Raw genomic sequence first — 27,836 nt, forward strand, 5'->3', positions numbered from 1 at the left:
CAGAGATTTTTAGAATGCAGAGCTAAATTTTTTTATTATATGCGGCTGAAGTGTTTCTTTGTCGCTGATAGTTTATTGGTTGCTTGCGTAACTGTACTAGCCAATGGGGTAAAGTTGCCATGGCATTCAAATAGTCAATATACACTTATACCATACATGCAATTATCATTGTTTTAATTAAATTATCATAGTATTTAAGAACATTTAAATATTTTTCATTCATACAATTGTTGCTTATTATGCATTTAACTATATTTACATATGAATTACCTAGAAACTTGCAAACGTTGAGAAATTAAAGGAGACGAAACAATTAACGATTTGTGCGTAGTACATCTCATCAGGTAAGTGTACCCAAACTCCTATGCTAAATATCTTTTCGCGTAAAGATTTTAAAATTTTGCCCGATTTTATTCTGAAATCATCTTTATTTGTTGAGCTAGCGGTGGCTCTTAAGAAATGTACCGCCAGTGGCTTCCTTCATTGCACTCTACTTTAAGCAATTAAGCAAGTAGAAAGGGAAAACCCCGTGGGGCAGTAAGCAAAGGGGCGTCCACGCCGACTGCCCTGGGTAATTTAGTTTGAATTAGCAAACACCTTTGTGCAACTCATTTTAATTACAATTTATAATATCTAAAACAGCGGTCATTTCGTATGACCGCCAGGCTTTCTAGTTACATCATAAAAGAGAAAAATTAATTTTTCAGTTATAATATGCTATCTAAATTAAGAACAGTATTATTTTGAGGATATTATTATCTTAAACTGCAGTTCTGTGTGAACTCCTGAATACAATGCACCTCCTGTAAACTTAGCTTCTGAATAGATTTAAGTAAACAACTTCAATACGGTAAATATTAAGTCTTTCAACCGGCATCATGATTACGTAAAATGTATGTATGTAAAATGTATGGTTTTAGTTTGAAAATACAGGATTATTCACAAGTCCATGAAACATTTATAAATTCATAAAAGTAAAATTCTCAATCAATATCATATTTTAATTTCTTAATAGTCCATTCTAGGTAAATTTGGTTAATTCTTCGTAAATATTTCACAAACGCTTAGTGTGTCTATTTCTGCCTAATTAGCAAAAATAGACGCATTGAGCATTACCACATAGCAGGTATTTCTCCGTAATCGGAAAGATTTGTTTGGTCATATTGAAAAAACTTTTTATGAAAACAGTTATGATTACCTCTTTGAATAATGCAGTAATCCAGAGATGCATTATCACAGAGAAAATTATAGAGAGTGTTTGATATATATATATATTATATGATCTATATATATATAATATGATCTATATATATATAATTATATATTACTTCTATATATATATATAATAATATATAATTTGATCTATATATAGTAATTATAGAGATATTCTAATATAAACAGAATCTATCATACAGATCATGGACAAGGTGAGGAAATGACGGGTTAATGCAATGACCATTCCCGTATTCCGGTTTAATAATATGTGATTTTTCTAACGGAATTTGTGCCTCACTTTCCTGCTTGTCTTTGGAATTTCCTCAGTCATAACCATCGATACTGTGGCTGACCTTAATGATGATTAAGTCGCACATCTGTGAAATGAATCGCATTATGGCAGTTTACCGTATTAGTAAAAGTAAACATAACGAACATTTGAAAAATAGGTAAAAATATATTATGTTTACTTCTATTTCAGTACAATAAAATTTCGTTAATATTTTGAGGATTACATAATTCAGATCTATATTACTGATTAAAATTAATCGGAAAGAATAGTTATATCAGATTTTTTTGTTTTTAAAGTACTATATCATGAGGTTTGTCTTTTAAAACTCAGCCAAAAAAAATATAAGAAAAAGGAAAAATAATATGAGGTATGCAAGAAAATCTCTCTAAAGTTAAGAGTTTAAAAAAGGTTTTCATAATCTTATATGTTAAAAGTACGAATATATGCAAAACAGCCCTTTGAAATTTAGAACAAATGTTTTCAGAAGTAGTGCGTTATGCCGCCGGAAACATAATGAACGAGTGAGCGAAGGCGATTTTGAATTTGAAAATAGAAATTCGTTGAATGATTTTAATGATATCATTGTTTGCTTTAATGAAACTGAATATGCGTCTTTATGGAAGCAATTAATAAAGCGCGCACAAATGAATGACATAATTAGAAATTAAATTAAAACTAAGATAAACAGACTAACGTTATAATAGCAATTCAATTCATTCTGAATCCTGTCTAAACAAAATCATGTAAACAGAAGAACGCATGTGGCTTTTCTTATCATTTTAAGGTATCCAGCTACGTTCTACACCCAAATTTTGGAAAATAATACGAATAAATATATTACTGGTGTGATTTGGCAGAATACTACTTTAAATGAGAGAAACAGGTGATAGACATATTATCAAAGCATAATGTTTGATTTTTCCTTATATTTTGGCTTAAAATGTGTAAAATTTAAGGAATGTTAGACATGTTCCACAAAACTATTTATTAATATATTACTCTTTTACTTTTGTTACTTATATTTATTAAGGTATAACGAATTACATGGACTAAAATCTAAGGCATAAGATGAAATTCCTATTAAATATACCTGTTTGAATATATGCACTAGCTCCTTTTCGAGAAATTTCTACCTTTTCATTTAAAAAATTATCTGAAAACAAATTGCAGATAAGTACATAAACCTAAACGGTTAGTCCATTTAATTCACTATATTTCATAGAGTATTTATGGAAAGTTTTATAAAGTGAGTATAGTAATTCATTTTTAGTAACAATTATTTTAGTAAAATAATTTTTAGTAAGAGAAAAGTTAACAAAATCAAATTTTTCAAAAAAATAGGTTTAATATAAACACAAACCTAAGTAAAATAAGAGGTTTGCAAATTTAACTAGGCAAACACAAACCTAAGAAAAAGAAGATGTTGCCAAGAAATGAAAATTAAATTGTAAAATTAATCATATTCCAGAATACATAATAACAAATAGAAAGTTATAAAATCATCTTTTAAACATCAACCCCCTAAAAAAAAGTATCAGTTTAAAAGCTATTTAGAATAGTCTGCGTACCTTTAGACATCAACTACGGGGTTAAACAAAAACTTCTGGTTCACTAACGTAAACCAAGAACTGCCAGAATTCTGCTTGCTTCTAAAGGCCAACGAGACAAAATAGAAGTAGTTTTGAAAAGAGTAATATATCTACTTTAAAATAAAGTAATAACATTTTTGAAAAATTTCATCAAAATTTACGATTAGAACGTAGTCGAATGCCTTAACTTAAGACATTGAGATCATATTTCATGGTTTCATAAACCATCAAGTGCTTTTAGTATAACTGCATTCTCAATTGATATCAAACCTACTTAGAGATTTCTAGAAAGACTATATTAAGTTGTAATAAGGTACCCCAAACAAAGCAAATTTATTTAAATGGACGTTTAAGAGCTGAACTAATTTAAAGAAACTTTTCTTGAGATTGATTAACATTTCATGTTATAAATACTAAAGCAAAGTTTATCGTCTTTGATCAGCAGGTAAATTTAAGACTTTCTGTTATGAAACATACAAGAAGAAAAAGAACACTAAAAAATCAAGATTTCTTGGCTAATACATTTCTTCGCATAGCTTTTCAAAAGACAGTTTCAGTTTTGAACATTAAAAGTGCTATATTCATGCTTTGCCTTTTATAAATATCTTTTGAATTAAACAATAAACGTGCACTTCGCACACACACACACACACACACAAACAGAAAAAAAAAGGGGGGGTCAGTTCTTTATCTCCCGTTCTAATTGGCCGTTTGACGAACTTGCATTTTTCATTTTCTGAAAGCGAGTCTGACGACATATATTAGATATATATATATAGCATTGTTATAGAACATACATTTTTACAAAACAAATCGGACTTTTTATGATATGAAAAGACGATTTGTTTCCATATTTCGGATCTACGACTCAAATTACGCCCAAATGTTAAATTTTATAAAATTTGGTGAGAAACTTACCAAGAAATTTAAACATTTATCTTGGTGCACATTTTACAAGAATAATTCAATTGGCGCCTCCCAGATGGTATAGTGGTTAGGAAAGCCTATTGCGATACCAAAGGATTCAGGTTTGAGTCTCGGAGAAGGTATGGCTATAATTTTCTGTCCCTTCGTAGGAACTTCCGTGGGCCACCTATTAGATGCTTCCACAATAACGTGGCCAAGCCTAAGTCGACTAAGTGCCCGCCAATGGAAAAAAAAATCACTTGGCAAAATTCTTAATTTGTTTCAACCATTTTTCTTTGTGCACCAGAGGAAAAAAAAAGGTGCATCCTTCACACTTTCAAATAATTCTAACAAAGTGTGTAAACCGCATCTGGCGTTATTATCGCTTATAATAAATATACCAAATTTCAAAACGCGCCAATATATAAATTCACGCATATCTTTGTAAATGTTGAATAAAAAATTATATTTTTTGCAGGTACGCCTAGAAATATATCTACTTTAAGATGACGGTAAAAATTTGATAGAGAATAATTCAAAATGTTTTTTTGAAAAATTTATAAAAATTATTGAAAAATATAAATTTTAACAACGACATATCAGAAAATAGCTATGAATTTTATTTGGATTGAACCTAAATTTCGAACTATGAAAGAAAGAGTCAAGTAAGATTAATAAAAAAGATATATTAATAATCATACACCAAATTCAATTAACATGGAGGAGCTACAATTTTTAGAGCTAATATTTTAAAAACTACTCGTGCGAGTTTTACAAAACTTGGCACTTTGGCTTAATCGTAGATTCTTAATCTGGAAAAAAATCGGTATGTCGTTTCAGAAAAAGTCCGATTTTGTGTTAAAATATTAGAACAATGCTGTATATAAATCTAAAATATATCCTAAGTCGCGCTTTCGAGACAAAAAAAAAAAAAAAAAAAAAAAAAAAAAATTCAAGTTAAATTACGTCAATCAGCTCAGTAGAACAGTAATATAGAAAAGTCCCCCCCTTTTTTTTCAATGCAAACTGTACATGTACTAGTTTTATTGGAAGCAATGCTAAATAGAAATATAAAATAAATTCTCGTCATCAATAAATACTGAATTATCTACGCAGATACTGGCATATTTTATGAAATGATGCGCTCTTTGAATATATCTTTATTGAGCCAAGCGAACCAAAAGCTTAGAACCAGAGTGGATATCCATAATTTTTTTTTTTTTTTTAAATTTTGCTTCCCGTTTATATTCGCTTAAACAAGATTCATATTAATTGTATTGCGTTGAAACTTACTTAATATTAACGTTCGCAGTTTTAATACGAATCCAAAGTAAAAATTGATCTATAATTATCTCAAGCATGTTTTACCTCAAAATATTAAAAGAGCTGTTTTGCAGGTAGAAGAGTTAAAGAACACCTGGGCGCCTATAATTTAAAATACATTTCTAAGTCAAACACAGAGGGTATGCCTATTTTTCAAATGACCAACATAAAATTCCCAAATGCAATTTAATACAATTTCACTAAATATTTTAAATAGCTATTTTCTGAGCGAAACATATTACTTTGATGCTTCTATATAATTAAATATATGGACAACTCGAATTTTAAAAGTCTGCGTGAGGTTACATTTAGCAGAAGAATTAAACATCTTACACGTTTATGCGCATTAATGATATTCGAAAAAGAAATATGTATAATGCAATGCTTATTGAATAAGTGTTTAATTCTGGTTTTAAAACTGATCTTCAAGAAACTGTACAACATTTCTAATACGTTGGCAAAAGCAATCGTCACCGTTTTTGAAACGTATTAAAAAGTAATTTATCTGTGACAAACGATTCTTAAATGTTACTATATATGCTCTCTTACGTCAGTCCTCTGTATCCAGCTGTACAGTTACAAGAGCCATCTACATTGCTGCATACTCCATGTTTGCATGCACATCTTTCTTGGCAGTTTTTACCGTAGGTACCATTTTTGCACGGAAGATCGCAGATATTACCTCTCCATCCTTTAAAAAAGCAACAGTTTTGCAAACATGTTAGTAAAATCACAGAGTAAAATATTGACAACGAATAACAATAGTTCAACTATTATTTACTTTCTATTTAATTATTTTTCTTTCATTAATAATGTGTCTTATTTATGAAGATTTTTTTAGGTTTTCATGAAAAATTTTATAAATGCTATATTTTTAGTTTCGTTGCCCAGAATAAATATGACTGAACACACTACGCGGAATTTTAACATTAAAATTCAGTGATGAGAATTACATTTAAAGTATGACGAATCAGCTTTGCAAAATAAATCTAAAGGCACTTTATTGACTAAACATAAACATTACAATATTTTGTGCATCGTGAGGGGACAAAAGAACAAAATTGAGGCAGCTTTGCAACATTTGTTCCATTTTTTTTTTTTTTGTTCGTAAACGTTTGCACTTACGAATTAATTAAAAAGAAAGGAAGCATAATTCGGTTAAACGTAATTCGTTAACGTTTGCACTTACCGAATTAATTAAAAAAGAAAGGAAGCATAATTCAGCTAAACGTTAAACAATCATGTTAGAAGATGAATGATTTTTAAAGACATTTCAGCAAAAGAATATGCTAAATTTTATGAAACTGCAGTAAGAGTTTCTTTTTTTCGGCTCCTAATAACATGCACATTCTTATTTAATTTTTTTTATCCTATAACAATTAACACTTCAAATCTAGTAATGTTTTTTCTTATATGAAAAACAAAGTTTGATAAAGAAGGTATTTCAAGAAGGTAGGCCAAATTTAGCAGCGGCGCTAAGAATTAAATTTTGAATTTGGATCCTAACTTTGTACAATAAATAAATTTTACTCTGCAAGGAAGCTGAAATTTTAGAGTTTGGGTGGTTTTCTTAACACCTCGGTAACCAAATATACATAACAGAGATTTTTAATAATTTATTCACTTTTTAGCAAAGAAATTCTTGCAACAGATTTTACTTAAGAAAAAATCATCTTTCTTGCTCACTTTATTCATATTAGATCATATTAGACTTTATATGCATTTAAAGTTAATAATTCTATCAGCGTTTGGGATCATCTAAATGTTAAAAAGTAAGATTTTATGTATTGATCAGTTTTGTGTAGATAAGCAACGTTACAATTTAATTGGAACATAAATGCTTCAGGGTATATTGCTATTGCAGCCAATTAAAATCATTATTCATTATTTAAAATGTTCTCCAAAAAAGCTTACCTGGTGAACATTCGCAGTATCCCGTCGATGAAATGCATTTTGCTCCATTTCTGCATGTGCACATATTGGAACAATTATAGCCCCAAGTTCCATTCCGACAAATTTTATTGCAACTGAAAGAGAATCGCAATTTAATATTTCGCATTAAAACATATCCTCTTTTGGATAATTAATTTTAAACTACGGTTATTAAATTTGAGAAATTTTGTAAGGGTAACCTTAATTATTTTCGAATGATTTTATAAATTTTGATAACAGGTTTTAACAAAAATTACGCATTTTGGTTGGCATTTATTTAGAAAATTTTACAAAAGAAGATAATTTTTATGTGAAGCATAAAAGTCTTCCTGCAAATGTTTATGAGTTTCAATATATACCTAAACTGTCTGAAGTAAAACAATTTGGTTTCTATAATAACTTCTCACATCGCTTTAAACAGTTTGAATTGTGGGAATATATTAACAAATCATTAATCTTGATAAACGAGAATGGCGAGCTCAAAACGTGAAGAAATTGAGAAAAAATGTAATTGTGGCAGCCATTTTAGGCCCAAAAATCAACTTCTTTGCTCAAAATGGTCGGAAGAAGGTTTAGCTGTTTTTGCACCAGCAGCAAGAATTCCTCTGTCCTTGATGATGTCACTTTTTTACATTTCTTCCGGAGAAGGCGAACTGAGGCCCTTGAGCGGCCAAATTTCATTATCGAAAGTTACAGTCACGTGACGTTCGTTTTCGCGTACTTTCTGAGTACAATAAAACTCTGAAAAATCAAAACTGAATAAAGAAGAAAAATATTTCAGCAATCTAATTTACTGGTTAGTTAATGATATTTGGATATATAAGAATCGTGATTAAAATGAAGATGTTTAATTTTTAATCGCATATTTGCAATAGTAAAATGATACGAATACAGTTCTAATGACACCACGCTAGAAATCTCATGGTACTGCTATACAACTACTTGACTTATGTTCTATCCAAAGTGATAATAAAAGTTATTTTATTATCACTTTTCTCAATATGTCTTTTTTTCGTAAAAACTAACGTAAAAAGTTTTACAAAAAAAAAAAAAAAATTACTTTAAAACATTATATTTTTTAAAATTTGTAAAGACATGTTACGAGACAAGTGAATATAAAATAAAATGCAAACCAAAGATGAGAAAATTGACGCCAATATATATATATATAAACTCAGGGCGTTCCTCGCCTCCCAGTAGCTCTCCCAAATCGAAATACGAGGGAGGGCAGGACATTTGCGGAGATGTGATAAGTCCATATCTTAAGATTACATAACGGGCAAAGAGAGTCAGGAGCAACGCTGATGCGCTGGACGTGCTTACGAAGATAGTCATGACCAGATATAACATGGAACAATGCACAGTTCTTTCTAGGCCATTTGGGTACATCTCCAGCGCATATCTATTTGTATCTCCAAGTTCATGGAAAAAGGAATCTCAGAGGGCTTTACTAACAATTAAATTAAGGGAGAGTATCGAGTATCGTAATTTACTCCCGGCCTATAGCTACTCAGAGCTTTTACCAGTATATTGAAATTCACAAACGCTTGTTATGTTTTCAAATTAAGGTGTTTAACTAAAGCACCAACGCACAGACGCTAGAATACACATGAGTAGTCATGAAATTTCAATCAAAGTGATGATAATGTAGTAAAAACTAAGTTTGGCTTCGCCGAATATTTGCAAAGTTTCTAACTTAGAAAGCAAAAGGAAAAATTAAAAAAAAAAAAAAAAAAACTTGATTAAATATCTTCAGTAAATAAAATATATCGTCGTAATGTTTCACAAGTTCGGATGATAATTTACAGTGAATGAATGCCAAAGCTATTTGCATGTAGTAACATAAGATTGCATTTGCGCCAAAACATAAACTAGAATTCTAGATTAATGCTTGAAAAATAATCAATGGCTGCTGTGCTAACTTCTAATTTATACTATCTGATTTTGCTGTTTAAAATTTAGTTAAGAATTCTTTGGCCTTATTTAAATGAATTTTAATCCATCCGAAGAAGGAAAGTTCATTTTCTTTTGATTCATCTTCAGAATTTTTTCGGGACCACGCTGAGGTAGACTCTGAATTATTTTTCTCTCCGTTATTATGGAGTGTAGGACAATCATCGTTGTTGAGATTGAATTTGCTTATTTTCCAAGGATTTTAGGTCTCTCTTTTATTTCTGGCTGCTTCAATATCTTTTTGGATGTTTTCGTGGTGTTGGCTACAACCCTTATATGACGAGACGTGATTTTCAGAGCAAAGGGCACACTTTGCGGGTTTTCCGTTTTCCTTCTTTTGTGGACAGGCGTCGGTTTCGTCGAACTGTGCGCATTTTAGACACCTAGATTTATAACTGCATTTGTCCCGTAAGTGCCCATAGAGCTGGCACTTAAATTAATGGAGTTGTAGGGGAGACCAAGTTGTGAGGTTTGGAGGAACAGAAGCTCCCACTTTACCCAAAAAATCGGAGGCCTTATTACTCTGAACTGCACATTAGGCAGAAAACCATTGAAGTACAAACTCTTTGTCAGTTAGTTGACACCCAGTTAAGGATATCGAAACAGGACAACTGCAGATCGGGAATCACTCTGTAAGCCAACAGCAAGGGCGGCTCTAAAATCTGATAAGACCAGCTTTGAAAATGCCCCATACGAGTATGTAGTTGTAAAAGGTCTCGGTGGATTGCTACAGGTTCATCGTCATGATCATATGGTCCAATGGGTGCGTATAAATAAAATAACTCACAACTGCATCGGCATTAGTGAAATCCTCCGGTCTAGAACCATCAGTATACACTTGCAACCATTCTTCTTTCGGGTAGCAAGAATTTATGTTTCATTTACCAAAGCTTTAAGTAAATTTTCATTAGTGTGAGTTTTAAACACTTTTTGTTCAAATCCGATGCCAGTCCATATGGACTGGCTTAATATTTCCATGATGACATATTAAGCATGAAGATTTAATATGTCCATATAATGAAATAACGTGTCTTTTGTACATAGCCTCCTTAATGGACTGCCTACATTATATCTTGTTATCTGAAAATACAATATTTCAAATGTGAAAATACGATATTTCAAATGTAAAAATTCAATATTTCAAATATAGTGAGTTTAGTTGATATTGTTGTATATTATTATTTAGTTTAAACTATAAACTATTTCTCCCGCCTTCTTAGCGAGCCTTCATGGTGTAGTGGCTTCAGTCGGCGGTAGGCAATAGCATACCACAATAATCATAATGACGTGAGACTGCACAGATGGCACTTTAATGCAGCTTTGCTGCCATGGGCTATGAGAAACGAACTGCTTCTAAAGAGAAAAATGTAGACATGCCAACAAACATACAGCGACATCAGTAGGGATTATCGAAGCTATCGGTACTGCTAGTAGTATGAGGAAATAAGGCGATTTTAGTTGATATTGTTGTATATTATTCTTTAGTTTAAAATATAAGACATTTCTCCCTCCTTCTTAGCGAGTCTTCGTGGTGTAGTGCTCTGCACGCTCAGCGCGTAATTGACAGGTTCGCGATTCGATTCCCGGCGAAGGCGTTGTATATTTTTCATCTTGCCTGCTTCCAAAAAATTGCTGATGTCTCTACAAACGATTCGAACTGGTAATTTTACCGACAAAAACACTGTCATCACATGATGAAATCATACAGCCATTTTTCTGACTCACCCTAGAAACCTAAAATAAAATATGCGTTTTTTTCTACTGATGCCTATCAGACTCATACACGATTGACAGGCAAGGAGTTATATTCGTATGGAATGAGATAAGTCATTCTGAATAACGTTTTAAGCTGTTTAATAAAATGGCAAAATGTACAGCTTTCACTTCTATATATGAATAATTTTCTATAGCAATTTATAAGACCACTCCAGAGATTAAAACTTATTTACATTTTACCATGGTATCCAGCAGAGCAGTTACATGAACCATCCACATGATTACAAAGTCCTCCATTCTCGCACATACATTGTTGACTGCAGTTTTTCCCAAACTTGCTGCTTTCGCAAGGTAAATCGCAGTTCTTGCCTCGCCATCCTGCAATTTTTAAAAATAGTAAATTTTTGTAGTTTTCGCAAATTTAAAAAAAAATTGAAATTTTTGATTGTTTTATTTCATGCAGTTTGTTTCTGACATCCATGCTAATATGGTATATCTGCCATACTTTGGACAGTTCGATTTCAGTTCTTAGTGTTTTGACTATTTAGGAAACATAATTTTAGTGTGTAATTCACTGCTTTGTATTTAATTCACAAATATATCGAGAAAATCTAGAGTGAACTTCATCGAGAAAATCTAGAAGCATTTTTAATCAGTATTACGTAAGACATTGCATGATATGACATGAGATGTCGCGTTAAAAGAATGTTAAAAATTTGAGGCCCTAATTAGATGAATGGGAGTAAGAGTTAAAACGAATTTTCTTTATTTGTAAAACGTTTTAAAAGACAAACATATATATATATATATATATATATATATTAAGCAATTATTTTATCTTATTGGCAGTGGAAAATAATAGGCAACATATGTCAACATTTTATCAATTTTCCTTTAACATCAGAACTAAAATTGCAGTTACAAGGAAGCATACGATTTTTATCTTCAATATGTTGTTTTTCTCCGAAATAATTACAAATACGTTCTTTGTTTTCAATTTCATTCACTAAGAAGATAAGTTCTTATTTTGTTAAAATTTTATATTTTGTCATTTTTAATTTTCTTTGAAGTCATTCAATAAATGGAACAATATTGTTGATTCTTTTAAACTGTTTGCTTAACGTATTAAAAATTTTAATTTAATAAATTAAAAAAATATACTATACAGCAGCAATAGTCATTCAATTTCATAAACATAAAAAGCAATATTTACCAACTATAAAACTACTGGCATTATCAAAATGTAAAAGAAAAATAATTATGAAATTAATTTCCATTGAAAGTTTTAACAATTATGTGTTGTAAGTTAACAATAAAAATTATTTCTTGACAATTAGAAATTTCATGAAATTAAAAGGAAAAACTAAGCTACGCAATGATTCTATCACTGTAATTCAATATTTACATTTTAAATTTAGAATTCACATGCCTGCTTATTTTAATTAAATTAATTTTTTTACGAGTTTTAATAATATAGTTTGCTTTTATTTTATCTTCCTCTTTTAAGAATTAATTACCGCAATTTTTTAATGCAAAATAAATTCACGTTTTGAAATAATAGAAAAAAATTAAAAACATTGTTTATACTTGGTTCCAATTCTTAAGTAATATTTTGGGTGTAACATACGTTTTTCGAATCAGTTGTTTCATAGCTGAAGGTAATTACAATAAAGTAGTTTTGTTTATTTGATTATGGCAAAACACTCGAGGGCTATCTGTCTAAGTAGAGGGGTGCCTTTGTGGAATACTTTCTAAGGGCAACTGGCTAGTGTGCACGTTACACATGGGAAAAATCACAAAAACACCCATGCAGCCATCTCGTTCGCGGAATCCACATATCGATTACAATTCCAAACTATACTGTCAATTAACAACATCAGAAGTTTCTTGTCTTAACCAAGGATTCAAATGCTTTGAACCTGTGAAATTTTGTGAATTCTGGGTTTTCATAGCTACATCTGGATTCATTTTTCCATTCATGTTTTTTATAGCTACATCTGAATTCCATAAATGCTACCTTTGAGTAGCTGAGTTTGTATCTACTCACATTTCTGCTTTTTTTTGCTAGTGAGTGATTGCATTCGATTGTTTGATCATAACAAAGTACACTAAGAAAATCCGTCTTAGGGAAAGGATGTATTCGTGGATGATATTTTAAGTTTCTTTCTGAGAAGGGAATTTACTTAGCACTCTAGGTCCCAATAGAGGCCGAATAGTTATGACAAATTAATATTAGTAGTTTGGCCCTGCTTTGGAACTCAGGCGAACGGGCTGGCTGCATGGAGGATTTTCGCATGTGCAACGGTAATAAAAGGCAAGTTCGCTTAGAAAGTCCTCCACAAAGGCATAATTTTCCTTTATCTTTTTGTGCTTCATTATGTTCCAGCGTTTCTCAAATATTTCTCGAGCGGCGACCACTTTTAAAAATTAGAGTGTTCTATGGACCGCCTTACTGTTTGTTCCCGTCGAAAGCAAATTTTCAACACCTGCTAGGACGACCATTACACTTAATGTTTTTTAATAATATGAATTTAACTTCATTCAAATCTATACTGGTATTAAGTAATTAAGTTGATAGAAGGCAACTTAAATTTGTTTTGTTAGATGAAGGCTATTAAAATTTGGATAACCTTTATCTTATTAACTAAAAATAATTTAAATATTATGCTCTCATTAATGAGAAGGATAAGCTTGCTAATTCTCGCATGGCTCATCTATGTTTACATGCATGCTAGTAATAAGCACCACAGTTAAATTGCTTTAAATGCGTCTCTTATTGGTAAGATTAGAGTAGGCAGTTCATAGGTTTGTAATATATTTCATAAAATATCAGTCTTGGAAGAAGTTATTTTCAACATAAAAAGATAAAAATACTTTTTTTCGATTATTTTAATTCCGATATGTAAGGTTATACATTTCTTTATTTTTACATTTTGTCTTCTGCGTTTCGTTTGAGATGCAATTTATAATGCCAAAATATTAGAACTCTCTAATAAACAAAATATTTATAAAGGAATGCTAAAAGCATTTTATGACATGAATAATTACTTAGAGTATTTAGTACACTCTAAGTAACCTCCGCATTATAAAAAAAGTCCAGTTACTATGTATTTAAATTAACACCTCTGAAATTTGAATCCCAAACTTTTTATAGAATTCGGCAAAATCTAGCACAAAGAAAGTGAGAAAAAGGATAAATTATGTGCACATTTAAAAAAAAAGCATACTTGAAATAAACTCTGCTAAAAATGATTTTATTTGCTTTGTTTTATATATCTAACATCTAGATTTGTGAAAAGAGATAAAGCAATATACTTTTTTTTTTGTAACATATTTTGTAACATAAATTTTAATAGAAATTTGACTAATGTAAATTACACGTTGAATAGGAAAATATTATCTCTCTCTCTCTCGAATCATACGATACAATGAATGGTTTCGATGTCTTACAACTACCGGTTTCTGAATAAGGCTAACTAACACTGAACTGATTTTAAATTCTTCTGTAGAAACGTTTACATTTAGGGATATGAAATTAGCTGCGTAATGTGTTACGCATTATTTAAAATTACAATAATAAATTTCCTGCACTAGCATATTTAGACTCACGGAAACGTTTAAGCAAGAATTAATATTATCTCTAGTGCTGATGATAATACTTACTAATGAAAATTTAAACAAACTTAAGTATTTTGTGTTGACATCTAAGATAAATCTTAGTTTAAAATTTTTAATTATATTTTGAAGCCCAGTTACCATTAGAAGTTAGTTATCATAACTATTTATCATATATGAAGGAAGGAAAGAAATAGTATTTCTCATTCAGTGTTTCATAATGTAGGAAATAACTATTCTTAACATAAATATACATAATACTATTAAAAATTAATCCGCATTCTCGAATATTAAAGTTTATGCATTATTAATACATGTAAGAATATGCATTATATCCAAATCTTTAATTGTGATTCTTTCGTATAATCTGAGCTCCTGTATTTTAATCTGCAGAAGAGAAAATAAAAACACAAGTAGCCGAGACTTGCAAACATTAAGAATTTGTAAATAAATAATTAAGCTGTTAAACTTAAGTAAACTGGTGATAGGTTTCTAGCTATTATAAAGAGTTCAAACGTAAAAACTTGGAGAAAAAGGAAAAAAAAAATATATGCATATGATTTTTGCTTTTTTACTTCTTAAATGAAAAATAAAGAAGAAGAGTAAGATTAAACCATTTTAACGTCCATAAAATGTAACAAAATATTAATTAAATTTCATACAGTAATCTGATATTTTCCCTTTATTTTCGTTTCAGAAATTAATCATAGAACTTTTCCTTTTTTTAATTAGAAACTTTTTTCTCATAATTAGACTTGAGTGAAAGTAAAATTATTATTCAAAACATGCCGAACTTTAGGTTAAATCGGTCTATTCTTTACAGATTTTATAACTACAAACAAGCTGTAAGATAAATTTTTGAGAGACTTGAAATGTCACAATAATGATAATAAATAAGACATGCATTATGAATATGCATAAAAACAGCTCTTCGCTCGAAACCGCAGATTATAATATCTTGAAAAGCACGAGTACAAACATATATTAGCACACCTTCAGTCATTCTTTATTAAATAATTAATAGATTATAACAATATAAGATATTTTATTTCGCTTTAAGCATATTTCTAATAAAAAGCGCAAAATACCTTGGTCTGTTACAAATACTATTATTTAGCCATAATGTAACTAGCGGATATATAGTACCCTTCATGTTGTAACCGCTAGTGATACTGAAGTGCAGGGAACTTCCAAATCACTAATTAATTTTTGAAGTCTGCTTTATGATCTTTTGTCTTTTGATAAGAGTCCTCCTAAGATCCAAGAAAGATAATACCCCAGTTTCTAATTTCGCCATTGCTTAAGATTGTTCATGAAAACATTAAATTCAGCTTTGATGTTAGCGATAATTCAAGACATAGCCAGAAGTTTCTATATATTCTGAATCAAAATTAAATGTAGGTAGATAATATGTTACAGTGAAAAAAGTTTCATTTTTTTTTTCAAAATCTAACAGATTAATTCATGGTAACAGACATCGAGATAAATACACGGTGGCACAGCTTAAGAGTGCAATGAAACATTTAATCACTTCATCTTTGATAATTGTACTATGTTAACAGCTGATAAACGCTTAGCGTAGAAATGAATGAAAACACTTAAAGTAAAAATTCCATATATTACTTTTTAATATCTTTCATAGTATAGCGAAAGTCAGGTACGAGCAATTTCTTAAATGTATTATGATAACCATGTCATTAAACAACTTTATTCTTTGCCTTAAAATCAAAAACTTCTGTTTGTGTTGAGCCGCTAAAGAGGAAAAGGTCTTCGGAGATCTACGCAAAACAAAATTCTCCAGCTCAATGTCCCCTAAGAAATGGTCTTAGCGATATAAGAAAGTTTCGGATAAGATTAATCGTCTTTCAGGTAAGTGCGACATTTTTTAGCAAATACCCGAGGAAACCACTAAAAAATGTAGTAAAAGGAAAAGGGGACCATAAGCTTATCGCTAAATTTCACTGCAAGATTGCTTCAATGTCTGATTTTATTTCCAGTTGATTTTGCATTAAGTATTAAAGAACAATCAATGACCGCAAATTATTACTCAAATACGATTAATATATTATGTAATAATTGAAAGAGTACATTATAATCTAAAGAACTATAAACCGATTCACACTTTTTTCTTGGGATATTACTTATTAGTTTAGATATTCTTCTCTACGTTTTGTGAAAAAGTGGTCAATTTTCTTCAAATCTAAATGAATGTAGGAAATATACTCCGAATTAAGAACTGTATAATGTAATAAAATATTTATTTTAAGGGTAAATATATATCATTTCAAAGATGTAGAATTAGAACTAATTCTAAAATTCATAATAAATCTGATCTTATGACATAAGACATACAGTATACGCAGCCGTGATTTATTAAAATAAATATATAGAAATACCGATTAATGTCGTACTGTTTCCAAGCTAAAAAGCGTAAAATTTACACATTTCGTAAAAGGTTTCTTCAAAAACCACTTGAGTGTCAAATATTCAACATACCTTACTTTCCAATAGCACAACGGACTTTGAATTTTCTAGAAAGTCCATTTACTCAACTTCCGTTCTAAGCGTAAGTAGATAGCGCTCATACGCTTTGGCATATTCAGTTATCAAACGAACAGCGGGACATGATTCGCTGATGCTACTGAATATTGGATGCTCGGATATTATTTTCTAAGGTTACCCATGTTCCATTTATTTTCTGTAGACATATCACAGTTTTAGGACTGCAAAGTTTCAGGAATATGTTTCAGCAGACGTTTGAAGTGATAGCAGACACTATTTATTACTACTTCATCTTTGCTTACTTTTCCTTTACTTTCGTTTGATTACGGACAGAATTCTAATGTTATTAATCCATAAACATATGAAGATTAGAAAGCTTAAGTAGTGGTGATCGATGATTTCGTAATGAATCCAAAAGGGATCGCACTTCTCAACCTCGATCCAATGAAATCATCGAAAAAGCTCGACAACTGTAGTTGAAAATCGTCGCTTGTCTCTTCGAATCATAGCTGATTAGCTTAAGATCAATAAAGGCGCTGATAAAATTTCCGTGGAAGATCTGGGAGGAGTCCTGCTGTCCTTCGTGCGTCGACTGCGTAACAGAAATAGTATCTGATTTCTGTCTATCGTCATTTTTTCCAAATGATTTATATTATTCGCACATTATTCAAATAAACTGTGACTGAAGTGGAACTTTGTGTTTTCTTTGCGATATTAACGAAACGGTAGTAATATGCTGGATCGAAGAATGTTCAGCTCCACTAAAAAATCTTCGGCTGCAAAAGTTTCGAGAAAAGGCTACAGTAATCTTTTGGGAACGTAAACGAACTTTTCCCCAAAACGTTGCTTCCGAAGGAGACATTCATCAGTAATTTATGTTGGCTTACTTAACCTCAGGAGCTTAAACTTATTTCTCGTGGAAATATGGTGAACTACATGTTTTATAAAGATGTGATGAGTACACATCGATAGATAGCTCAACGCATTAAGCCTCGAATAGTCAAACGAATAACTGATTTCAGCTGAATGACAATACGCTGCCACACCACTCCGTAGTCATAAATCAGTTTCTAGCAAAGAAAAGGCACAGTTAAAAACGTATTAGAAATTTCAACCTCCTCTTATTCACTACATTTCACATCTACATATTGCTTCCTCTTCCCTTAAGAAACGTCTTACATCAAAAATCATTATTTTACTAGCACTGAAGAGATCTAGAAAACCGTAACCAAAAATTTAGATTGCTTTCTGTGATGAAAGTTTCAGGCATCTGGATGAACATGCTAGGCGTCTACGAGAGCCTATGCGTTGCTAAGCATTGCTTAAACTTACATAGACTGTATATTGAAGATTAAAAGTAAGAATCATATTTTCTTCAAACTTCAGTTTCGTACTAACTTAAAATTTTTTGCATGCACTGTTTAAGGTTAGTGTCACATGATGTTATAATCACGAAGGTTTTAATTACTTTATGCAGTTCTATGTAATAACCTAGAGTGAATTGTGTTATTACCCAGAAGTTCATCATCTTGTTTTACAATGAGGAAATTAAAGGGCTTTTCTATTGGAAAAAGACATCTTTTTAGGTTTTTATGTTAAGTTTCAGTTAAATTATGACTAAACCATCTTAAAATAATAACGTTTTCCTTCTTTATTTATTTTTAAAAGACACTCATGTCTAAACGCACATACTTACAGCAATCAACAATAGCTACCCATAAAGCATGATTTATAATTTTACAAAATCTTCAATATCTCATAAATGTGAACATTGTGTGTGACATATATAATGAATGAAGTCTCTGAAATTCAATCAAAATTACCTCAATATGCTTTATAGCGACCTAAATAAACCTGTATTCCCACTTTTCATGCAGATATTTTCTCATTCTGTACAAATTTTAAGGAAAACATTTGATGAAATTTTAAGAGTTCCCCCAAGCTAAATTTTTCTATATATATGTGCTCAGATCAAAGTTTCAGTGGGAACACAAGATTAATATAGAACACCTCACTGCTACTGAATTACTGCAGTCATTAATCAGAGTTTCCAAATATCTGTCTGAAGATTAAAATGCAATTTCCTTAACATAAGTCTCACGCTCATTTATATAAACTGATAAGATAGACAAGATAAGTTAGGTTTAGATAAATGCATTCAGAATGCAAAATTTAACTTTGCATTCTGAAGGCATTGAGTGCATTTCAATCATAATTGGCATTAAGCGTTAACTAACATTACAAATTGTCATCTGATCAATTGTAGAAACGGTTATTTACACCAGTAAGTGATATTTGCATTTTTAAGCAGTTCAAATGCCAGTTAACCATATGAAAGCAATAAAAATATCAACAGAGAAATCAGTAGTCAACCATGGATCTTTCTACATTCCAAACTCATTTATAAACTAAATTATTATATTTGAAATCATGAGAAGTTATCTTCTGAAATCCAAATTACAGTACTTTATCTTAAAAGCTTAATTTTATGTTATTTCATCTTCCCTCTTAAAAAAATCACTTTTAGCATAGATAATCACCAGAACTGGCTGATTCCAGAAGAACCTTTTTTACTGCTTGTATTAAGTAAAAGAAGTATTGTAATCACGAAAAACTCCGGGTATCACATTTCAACGAAATACCCATTTTGACAGCTACTAAATGCAATTTAACGATGTTTTTGCGTGACATCTGTATGTAAGGACAGAATAAAGGCCTCTTTTTTCCCAAACGAAGTATAAAACTGATTTAAAATGGATTCAGAGGAGATTTTTTTTCGTGACGTCTGTACGCACGTGCGTATGTACGTATGTATATATGTATACTCAAAACGAATAAATCAAAACTCAAAAATGAGTAGTCTCAGAACATTTAAATTTTGTATATGGGACTGCTATAACATGTAGTTGTGCACCTCCCTTTTTGGTTGCAATCGGGTGCACCAAATGTATATAAATATATGTACAAAGTGTTTCATAGATCATGGGACAAACTTGGAGGGGTAGTGCAGCGTACTAAAACATGCATTTTTTTATAGGAATGTAGGGTCTAATGTGATGGGTTACGGCAGGAACGCAAAAATACGATACGAGAGGAAAATGTGTTTATGTACAAAATCAACGCAAAGTGCTTCTTTGTAGAAATACAGTATTCAAAATAAATGTTCAAAATTGCCACCACCAGTAGTAATACATGCTTGGTAACGTCGTAGAAGGGATTGACGAACATTTTGAAAAACGGCAGGCATTTCACGCCCGCTTGCAGCCGCAATGGATAGTCGTGCAGCGAAGTCCTCCAGTAAGTCAACGGGAGTCTTGTGAATGATGCTCTTCAGATGGCCCCATAAAAAAAATCCAAGCTGGTTAAATCTGGCGAACGTGGTGGCCATCGAACGGGTCCACCACGGCCAAACCATGAGCCTGAAATGTCCCATCCAAGTAACTGCTGACCCGCAAGTGTTTATGAGCTGGTGTACCATCATGCTGGAACTACATGCGATCACGAAGGACAGCCGGAACATCCTGCAGTAATTCCGGTAGCACCTCTTGCAGAAAAATATGATAACATAAGCAATTTGTACTTACAGGTAAGACGTATGGGCCTATCTATGTTAACAATACCCTCCCACGCATCCATGGAGAAGTGGGTTTGGAATGCATGTGGACGTGTGCCGTGTGGATTATGAGTTGCCACACGTGCATGTTGTGGCTATTGAAGATGCCGTTCTGTGGGAAAGTTGCCTCGTCCATAAATAGCACATCCTATGGGAAATACGCCTACCCGCACACTGCTGCAAAAACCAATGACAGAAATGAACTCGAACAGGGTAATCTGCCTCTTGGAAGGCTTGGACTCTCTGCAAATGATATGTGTGAAAACCATTTTCATGCAATACTCTCCAAACGGTGGAATGACTCAGCTGCAGACGACGTGCAATAGCTCTTGTACTTGTCTGAGGTGATTTATGCACAATGTTCAAGATGGCTTCTTCAATGCGAGGTTGTCGTGCACTTCTTCTTCCACTCCTAGTGTCAGAGGTGACTTCAAATGACCCGTTTTCACACAGAGACCGACGCAACCTCTCGAACATTGTGTGCTTCGGCATATGCCTGTTCGGAAACCGTTCCTGGTACAACCGTAGCGCTGCTCTGCCGTTCCTATTAGCAGCACCATACATGAGCTGCATGTCAGCTTCTTCCCTGTGCGTAAACTCACCCATCACGCATGACATCAGAGTTGCGAATGATCCTCTGATGCATCGGATCGTAGTTTGTCGGGCTCACTACCGCCCTCTAACGCTGTATTGCCAGACAATCTTAGCTGTAGTTCCTATTACTGTTAGTGTTTCCTTTTTTTGAACATTAATTGTGAATATTGTATCGCTGCAAAAAAGCACTTTCCGTTGATTTTGTACATAAACGCATTTTCCTCTCGTGTCGTTTTTTTTTGCGTTGCTGCCTTAACCCGTCGCTTTAGACCCTACATTCCTATACAAAAAATGCATGTTTAATACGCTCCACTACCCTTCCAAGTTTGTCCCATGATCTATGAAACACCTTATATATATATAGCTCAGTTTTCTTTATTTTCCTTCAGAAAATTGTTATTTCTCAGACCATTTCAATAATAAATTTAAATCTTGTGCTCGGTAAAGTGGTAACACAGCTACGTATCAATTGTAAATATAGCCTATTATACCATAAGATAACGGGAAACGAAAAGTTAAAAGATTAAGCTTCAGATGCTTCTTATATCAGAAAAGGCGACAAAATGTCATCTAAAGAACAGGGTTTCAATTCCAAATGTTCAATTTAATTCTATGCTGCTGTAAAACAAATTTAACGAGGTTTATGCTACAGCTTGTAAAATTTAGTCGTATAAACGACCCCCAATACTTTACTTTTTCTCTCTGCAGATGCAGTCGTCTTAGAACATCTTCATTTAAAGATGTCAGAGACATTGTTTACCTTCGTCAGTTAATGTAACAAAAGAACAGAAGATTCATATCAAAGATATGACTTCGGCAATCTTTGCTGATATGCTTGTTACTGCAATCTAAGGAATCAAATTTAGATTATGTTTGGATGCTGTCACAAACGGCAGTTTGTTAAGAAGCATGAAAAGAAATGAATCTTCTAACTCGGTTCAGAGCAAAAATAAATGTTTAGTGGGCACGCTTATTTTCCTATTTCTTTCCAAAATTTCACAAATTCTGTTCGTAATTTCACAGAAAAAGGATTATTTCTCTAAATAAGGCAAATTAGATTACATTTCTTAAAATAAAAAATAAATAAATAGATAAAACATTTGTTAACATTATGTAAAAAAAATGACAAGTCAGTTTTAAAAGTAAAAAAATATTTTGACAGAGTTATTTACCTATTGTTTTTTTTAAATTTTAGCATATATGTAATTCTCATAAAAGTGAAACTCAATAGGTGACAGGTCATGTGAGTACACTTATATACCTTCTTTATATAAGTTATGTATGACATAGATTTAATCATCTTAAAAATAGCACATGTACTGAGTTTGAGGACGATAACTTTGCCTAATTACTGGAATTGAAATTAAAAAAAAAAGATATACCCTGTCATAAATTGTATTCGAATAAATTTAGTAAGTATCCCTAGCTCTTCTTCCTCCCAAGTTCACTTGCAAATTTGTAGGATTTAATTTCACAGATTAAATCCAAAATCTACAGTAATTCTGGAAACCAAAATTTAATATAGCAATCATTTAAATTTATATTATTTTTAGATTTTATACATTTGGGGAAGTTTTATAGCTCAGATGTTTCAAGTAACTTATAAAAGATTTTTTTTCAATCTCTCAGCTATTTTAGATTAGTTTATTTGCTGTTTAAATTTCTTAATATTATTCCGATTTATTCTTAGATCATTTTTTTGTTCATTCCATTTCTCTCCACCAACAATGAAAAACATTAGCATGAATAAGATTGTATTGTATCTGCCCCTTTGTTATATATTATTCATTATTACATTTATAAACAATTAAAGTATTTAATAATCAATTTAAATCAGCTCTAAGCTTACCTCTCGTGCAATTACAGTAGCCATTCGTATGTGTGCACTGAGCTCCATTTCGACATTCGCATAAATGGGAGCAATTAAAACCCCACCTGCCTCTTGGGCACATTTCATTACAGCTGCAAACAATGCAATTAGAAGTCAGTCTCATTGGAAAAAATAGAAAATGCATAAACTATAAGATAGCACAGTGCTCCGAAACCGGTGTGCCATGAGTAGGATATAGGTGTTCCGCAATCAAATACATGTATTTGACATTTTGCAATTTTTTATCATGTATTTAATACACAATGACAATTTTTTCCCTTTAATAATGTCTATTTTAAATGTTTCTATATACGAGTATTTCACTGTTGTGTGGTTGTGTGTGTGATTGTAAGTGTGTCAGCATTTGAATTTTTTCGGCACTTCCTTGATAACTCGGAACTCTTTGGTGTGCCACGAAATTCCAGAAAGATTTTTTGTGCGTCGCAGGTGAGAAAAGGTTGCGGAGCACTGAGATAGCATACCAAAATAAAAATAAATTAATATCAATGATATTTAGTATTTTCGATCAAAATATAATTTCTAGAGCTTTTAATATATGAAATAAAATTCTTATTAACCTCTCTAACCTAGATGTATCAAATAGCAATAATATAAAGGAACATTTTTTCTTTAAAGAGATACGTAAATATTCATTTCATAACTCTTTAAGCGGTTTTTAATTTTTTTACTATGCAGCAATGGTGAAAACCACTCATATTTTATTATATGGGTTTGTTCGACTAATGTCATTAATACGCAGAGGAATACACAAAAATCTCAATGATATCGCCTTTAATTAATAGAATTTTGAATGATCGCAGATATTTTGATACAATTAGCTCTAATGGAAGCATTTCTGAGAACTTTGTAGTACGACTGCCAAAATTTATAATCCTTAAAAAATATCAGCATAGAAAAACTTTTTCTATTCGTGGCAAATGGCCGTGTAGATGACCCCAAAAGTAACTTTACCATCTGAGCCATCTGAGCTTTAAAACTTTACGAACTTTACTTGCTAATGTGTCAAACCATGATGAACAAGTTTTACACAGGATGTTATGTCCGAAACGTCAAACAGTCCCCACCATATGGCGGTGTTCGCAGGCGTATTCTGCTGTTAGAAATAACGTTAATAATTTAGCCGTGTTTCCTTTTCATCCTTCTGTCAGTTATAAAATTAAACGGATTCTCCAGGAGTTCAATTTTCAAGTCATTCTCTCGCCTATCAATAAAATCCGTGGTTCAGTTCTTAAAGATACTATTACTGACTTCAATTATTGGGGAATTTATAGCATATCTTGTCAGTGCGGTTCGAGATATATCGGCCAAACCATAAGAGCATTCAGATTTCGCATTAAGGAACGTGAATCTTATGCCCGAAAAGGTGAAATTTACAAGTCTTCAACTGATAATCATAGTTGGAAATTTAATCACAATTTCGACTTTGGGTCTGCCGAAGTTATTCAGAGAGCTTCTTCTACTGGAGAATTGGATTTTCTTGAAGCTTTTTGCATTCACAAAAATTTATCGTGATCCTATTTAACGCTATTATCCTAATTTTTCAATTTTCGTTATTATTTCTGCTAACTGATGGCGCTACTCTGTCGTCTCTCTCGGCTTCCTTAGGGTAAAAATATGTTCGTAACTTGGTTTTTTAATTGCAGATTTCTTTGCTTCTGATGAAGATGGATAATTTTTCACCCTCGAAATAGATAGAGTTTCTAAGCTAAAAATCTACGCCTAACGCAGGTTGTTGCTTCACTTTTATGATACCACACGGAGTTATAGTCTGAACAAAATTAAAGGTAGAGTAAACAGTAATCTTAAATTAACTGCTAGCTGTACACGCCAAATATAAACAGAAAGATGATATGCTTCGTCGCCACATAATCGCTTCTATAATATTGTCGGGTTTGTACGGGTTTGTAACAGTTTGAATACACACGGGTATGATGATAGGTTAATAAAATTTATTTTGTTAAGAGAAACACTCTAAAGTTCTAGAACTTTCCGCTAAAATACTGGTACAGTTGTTCACAGTTTCACAGAGCACAATCAGTAGTGACACTGCAAACGACTAAGAAAGCTAAACACACTGCAATGCGATGCGCATCTAAAAGGCGAAGCTTTCCATCATACGAAGTCGCTCAGAACTAACAGCTCACAACAACAGCTTCTGAGAACAAATGCTCGCTCTGATCTTATATAGTTTTCACCCAGCCGCCAAGATATTTCTATTACTTTCTACTTCTCGAAATCACCGAAAGCATATGAAGGTGGAATTACGACTATAGCTACACAGAACATCAATCACAGTTATTCAATTACTATGGCTAATGTGCTGATACAGGGCGATACCAAAATGTCGCCAAATGTCACGAAACGTGGTACCATTTGGTGATTTCTCACCAAATTACGAATGTAGCCATTTACTCAGTGTTAAATAGTCTTCCCCTGTATTCTTGCTTTAACGACAAGCTTCGCTCCTTTAGATTATCAGGTTGCTTTATACAAAAGAAATACAACAGTTTAACATACAATTGCGCATCACTTCTGTGGATTACATGAAATTCACTTTTCATTCTTTTGTGAGTACTTAAGTTAAAAATAGCATTTATTTGTTTTTAGATTTCAATATATTAAGCCAAAGTTACACATAACTGTAATGTACAATACGGTATGCAGATTACCTGCTATTACAGTGTTCACGTCATCATGTAATGATCATGTCCAAGACTGAAGGAAAATCTCGGGACAGTAATGTAATAGGCATAAGAATATATAAAAGTTACATAAGAATATACACTCATGTCCATAAATTAAGGATAATGCAAAATCAGGCAAAGGAAGAGTTAGAAGCAAAACAAATTTGACTTATTTGTAAAGCTTATTTATTAAACAAAAGGTAAAGAACAAAAAAAGATGCTATATGTTTGATATTATTAAAAAAACATAGCGATTTTTCTCCCTGGAGCAAATTACAAAAAAAAACCTATTTACAAAAAAACCAATATTACTTGGTTGGTATGATTGTTAATACATTGCATGTCTCCCAGACGATGCAATACAGTCCGTACAACGCCTAGGCATGCTGAATATCAAATTATCGATCTGATCTTGGGGATTATTACATCACTAAAAAGCAATGCTCTCCGAAGCTCCGGTAGACTTGTAGGAGGAGGTTGACGGGCTGTAACTCGTCTGCCAAGCATGATCCTCCGATTGAAGGCATTCGCTTACGATGTTTGCACGGTGAGGACGGGCGTTGTCATCCATAAACACAAATTGTGCGCCCATGGCGCCCCGAAACTGACGTACATGTTGTTCCAGAATGACGTCAAGATAGATTTGGCTTGTCATGGTTCCAATTTGAACATGCAGGGCAGTTCTGGAACCCAGAATAATTCCACCCCAAACGAGCACTCCTGCACCATCGCAACGGTGTCGTTCAATGATGTTTTCTTGGTGGTAACGGCTACCTGGAGCTCTCCATATGAACGTCCGGCGAGAATCAGACTGCAAGCTAAACCTGGACTCGTCGGAAAATATCACACAAGCCCACTGTTGCCGTGTCCACAATGCATGCTCTCTACTCCAGGCTAACCGCAGGCGACTGTGAGTTGCAGTAATTGGAACGCATCTGACAGTTCTACGAACATATAGACCAATTCTGTCCTAAGCGTCTGTACACGGTCTGCCTTGAAGTTGTCGTACCAGTGTCTGAAGAGAGTTGACGAGACAGGTCTGAGGCTGTGCTCCGCCTGTTTGGCAGTAATTGCCAAATATCGGTCCTCATTCGGCGTTGTAACTCTGGGGCGACATATGCTGTAACGTCTACTCACATTACCATCATCTTGGAATCATTGTCAAAGCCTGGAGATGACACTCTGGGCAGTTAAATCATCCAAATGCATCCTTTGTGTCATAACTATTCGATTATTGCACTGAAATGCTTATAAAGCGCCTGCGAACAATTTTACTTCTTTGCCTGTATTCCTTATATATCACTCTCTTACACTCTCGTCATTGTGACGTACCATCGGTGTCATTTGGTTACTTCCTGAAATTTGCATATGATTCTTGAAGATGTGTGTAGTGATTTTACAGGTGATATATTTATTTTAGAGTTCGATTTCCGCGTGACTCCGAATTATCCTTAATTTATGGAAATGAGTGTATAATAAAGGTTATCAAAAGTTTAACGTAGTAACTTTATGCGATAACTCTAAAGTTCTATATTTTATTAGTTTATAACAAAAACAAATTGTCATTATTATGTCCGTAACCACCAAATTACCGGCAGGACAAAAAAAAGTACTGTCAATTGATACAAATTTTGAATTATTAAAATATTAGCTACAAATTCAGTTGATTTAAACTTAAGATATTTATAGCACTATAACCTTCTAAATTACTGTTAGTAATATGAAACTATTTGATTTGTGGTTATTTGATACAAAGTTTCTGCTTTTTAATTTCCTTAACTTTTTCCGAAACAAATATCATGTTGTTATGTTATCATGTTCGTGGATTATTTCATACAGTCCATAATATAATACATCATTTGGAAAGACCTGTTAATTATATCCACAGATATACAATTTTCTGACTAACAATTTATCCTCGCTAAAAAGAATGCACTCTCGGAGAGTATTATAAAATAAGTAATGACCAAGTAATAATGGACGAAGGCCAAGTAATAATGGACGAAGACCA

The 27,836-nt window shown here is 32.3% G+C and overlaps 1 protein-coding gene across 1 annotated transcript in view; it reads right to left on the reverse strand.

Moving 5' to 3' along the window:
- The window catches only part of LOC118181778 (uncharacterized), a 288,201-nt gene that overhangs the window by 142,007 nt on the left and 118,358 nt on the right, over nucleotides 1-27,836 (reverse strand). Inside the window, exons 18-21 of the mRNA XM_085818801.1 lie at nucleotides 23,100-23,212; nucleotides 11,160-11,304; nucleotides 7,240-7,352; nucleotides 5,875-6,016 (exon numbers count right to left, since the gene is read on the reverse strand). Coding sequence (XP_085674927.1) covers nucleotides 5,875-6,016; nucleotides 7,240-7,352; nucleotides 11,160-11,304; nucleotides 23,100-23,212 — 513 coding nt within the window. The remainder of the gene's footprint in view (nucleotides 1-5,874; nucleotides 6,017-7,239; nucleotides 7,353-11,159; nucleotides 11,305-23,099; nucleotides 23,213-27,836) is intronic.

This window comes from Stegodyphus dumicola, chromosome 6 (genome assembly GCF_044657685.1).
Source record: "Stegodyphus dumicola isolate Sdum_Otavi_A_Nest chromosome 6, ASM4465768v1".
Taxonomy (NCBI): domain Eukaryota; kingdom Metazoa; phylum Arthropoda; class Arachnida; order Araneae; family Eresidae; genus Stegodyphus; species Stegodyphus dumicola.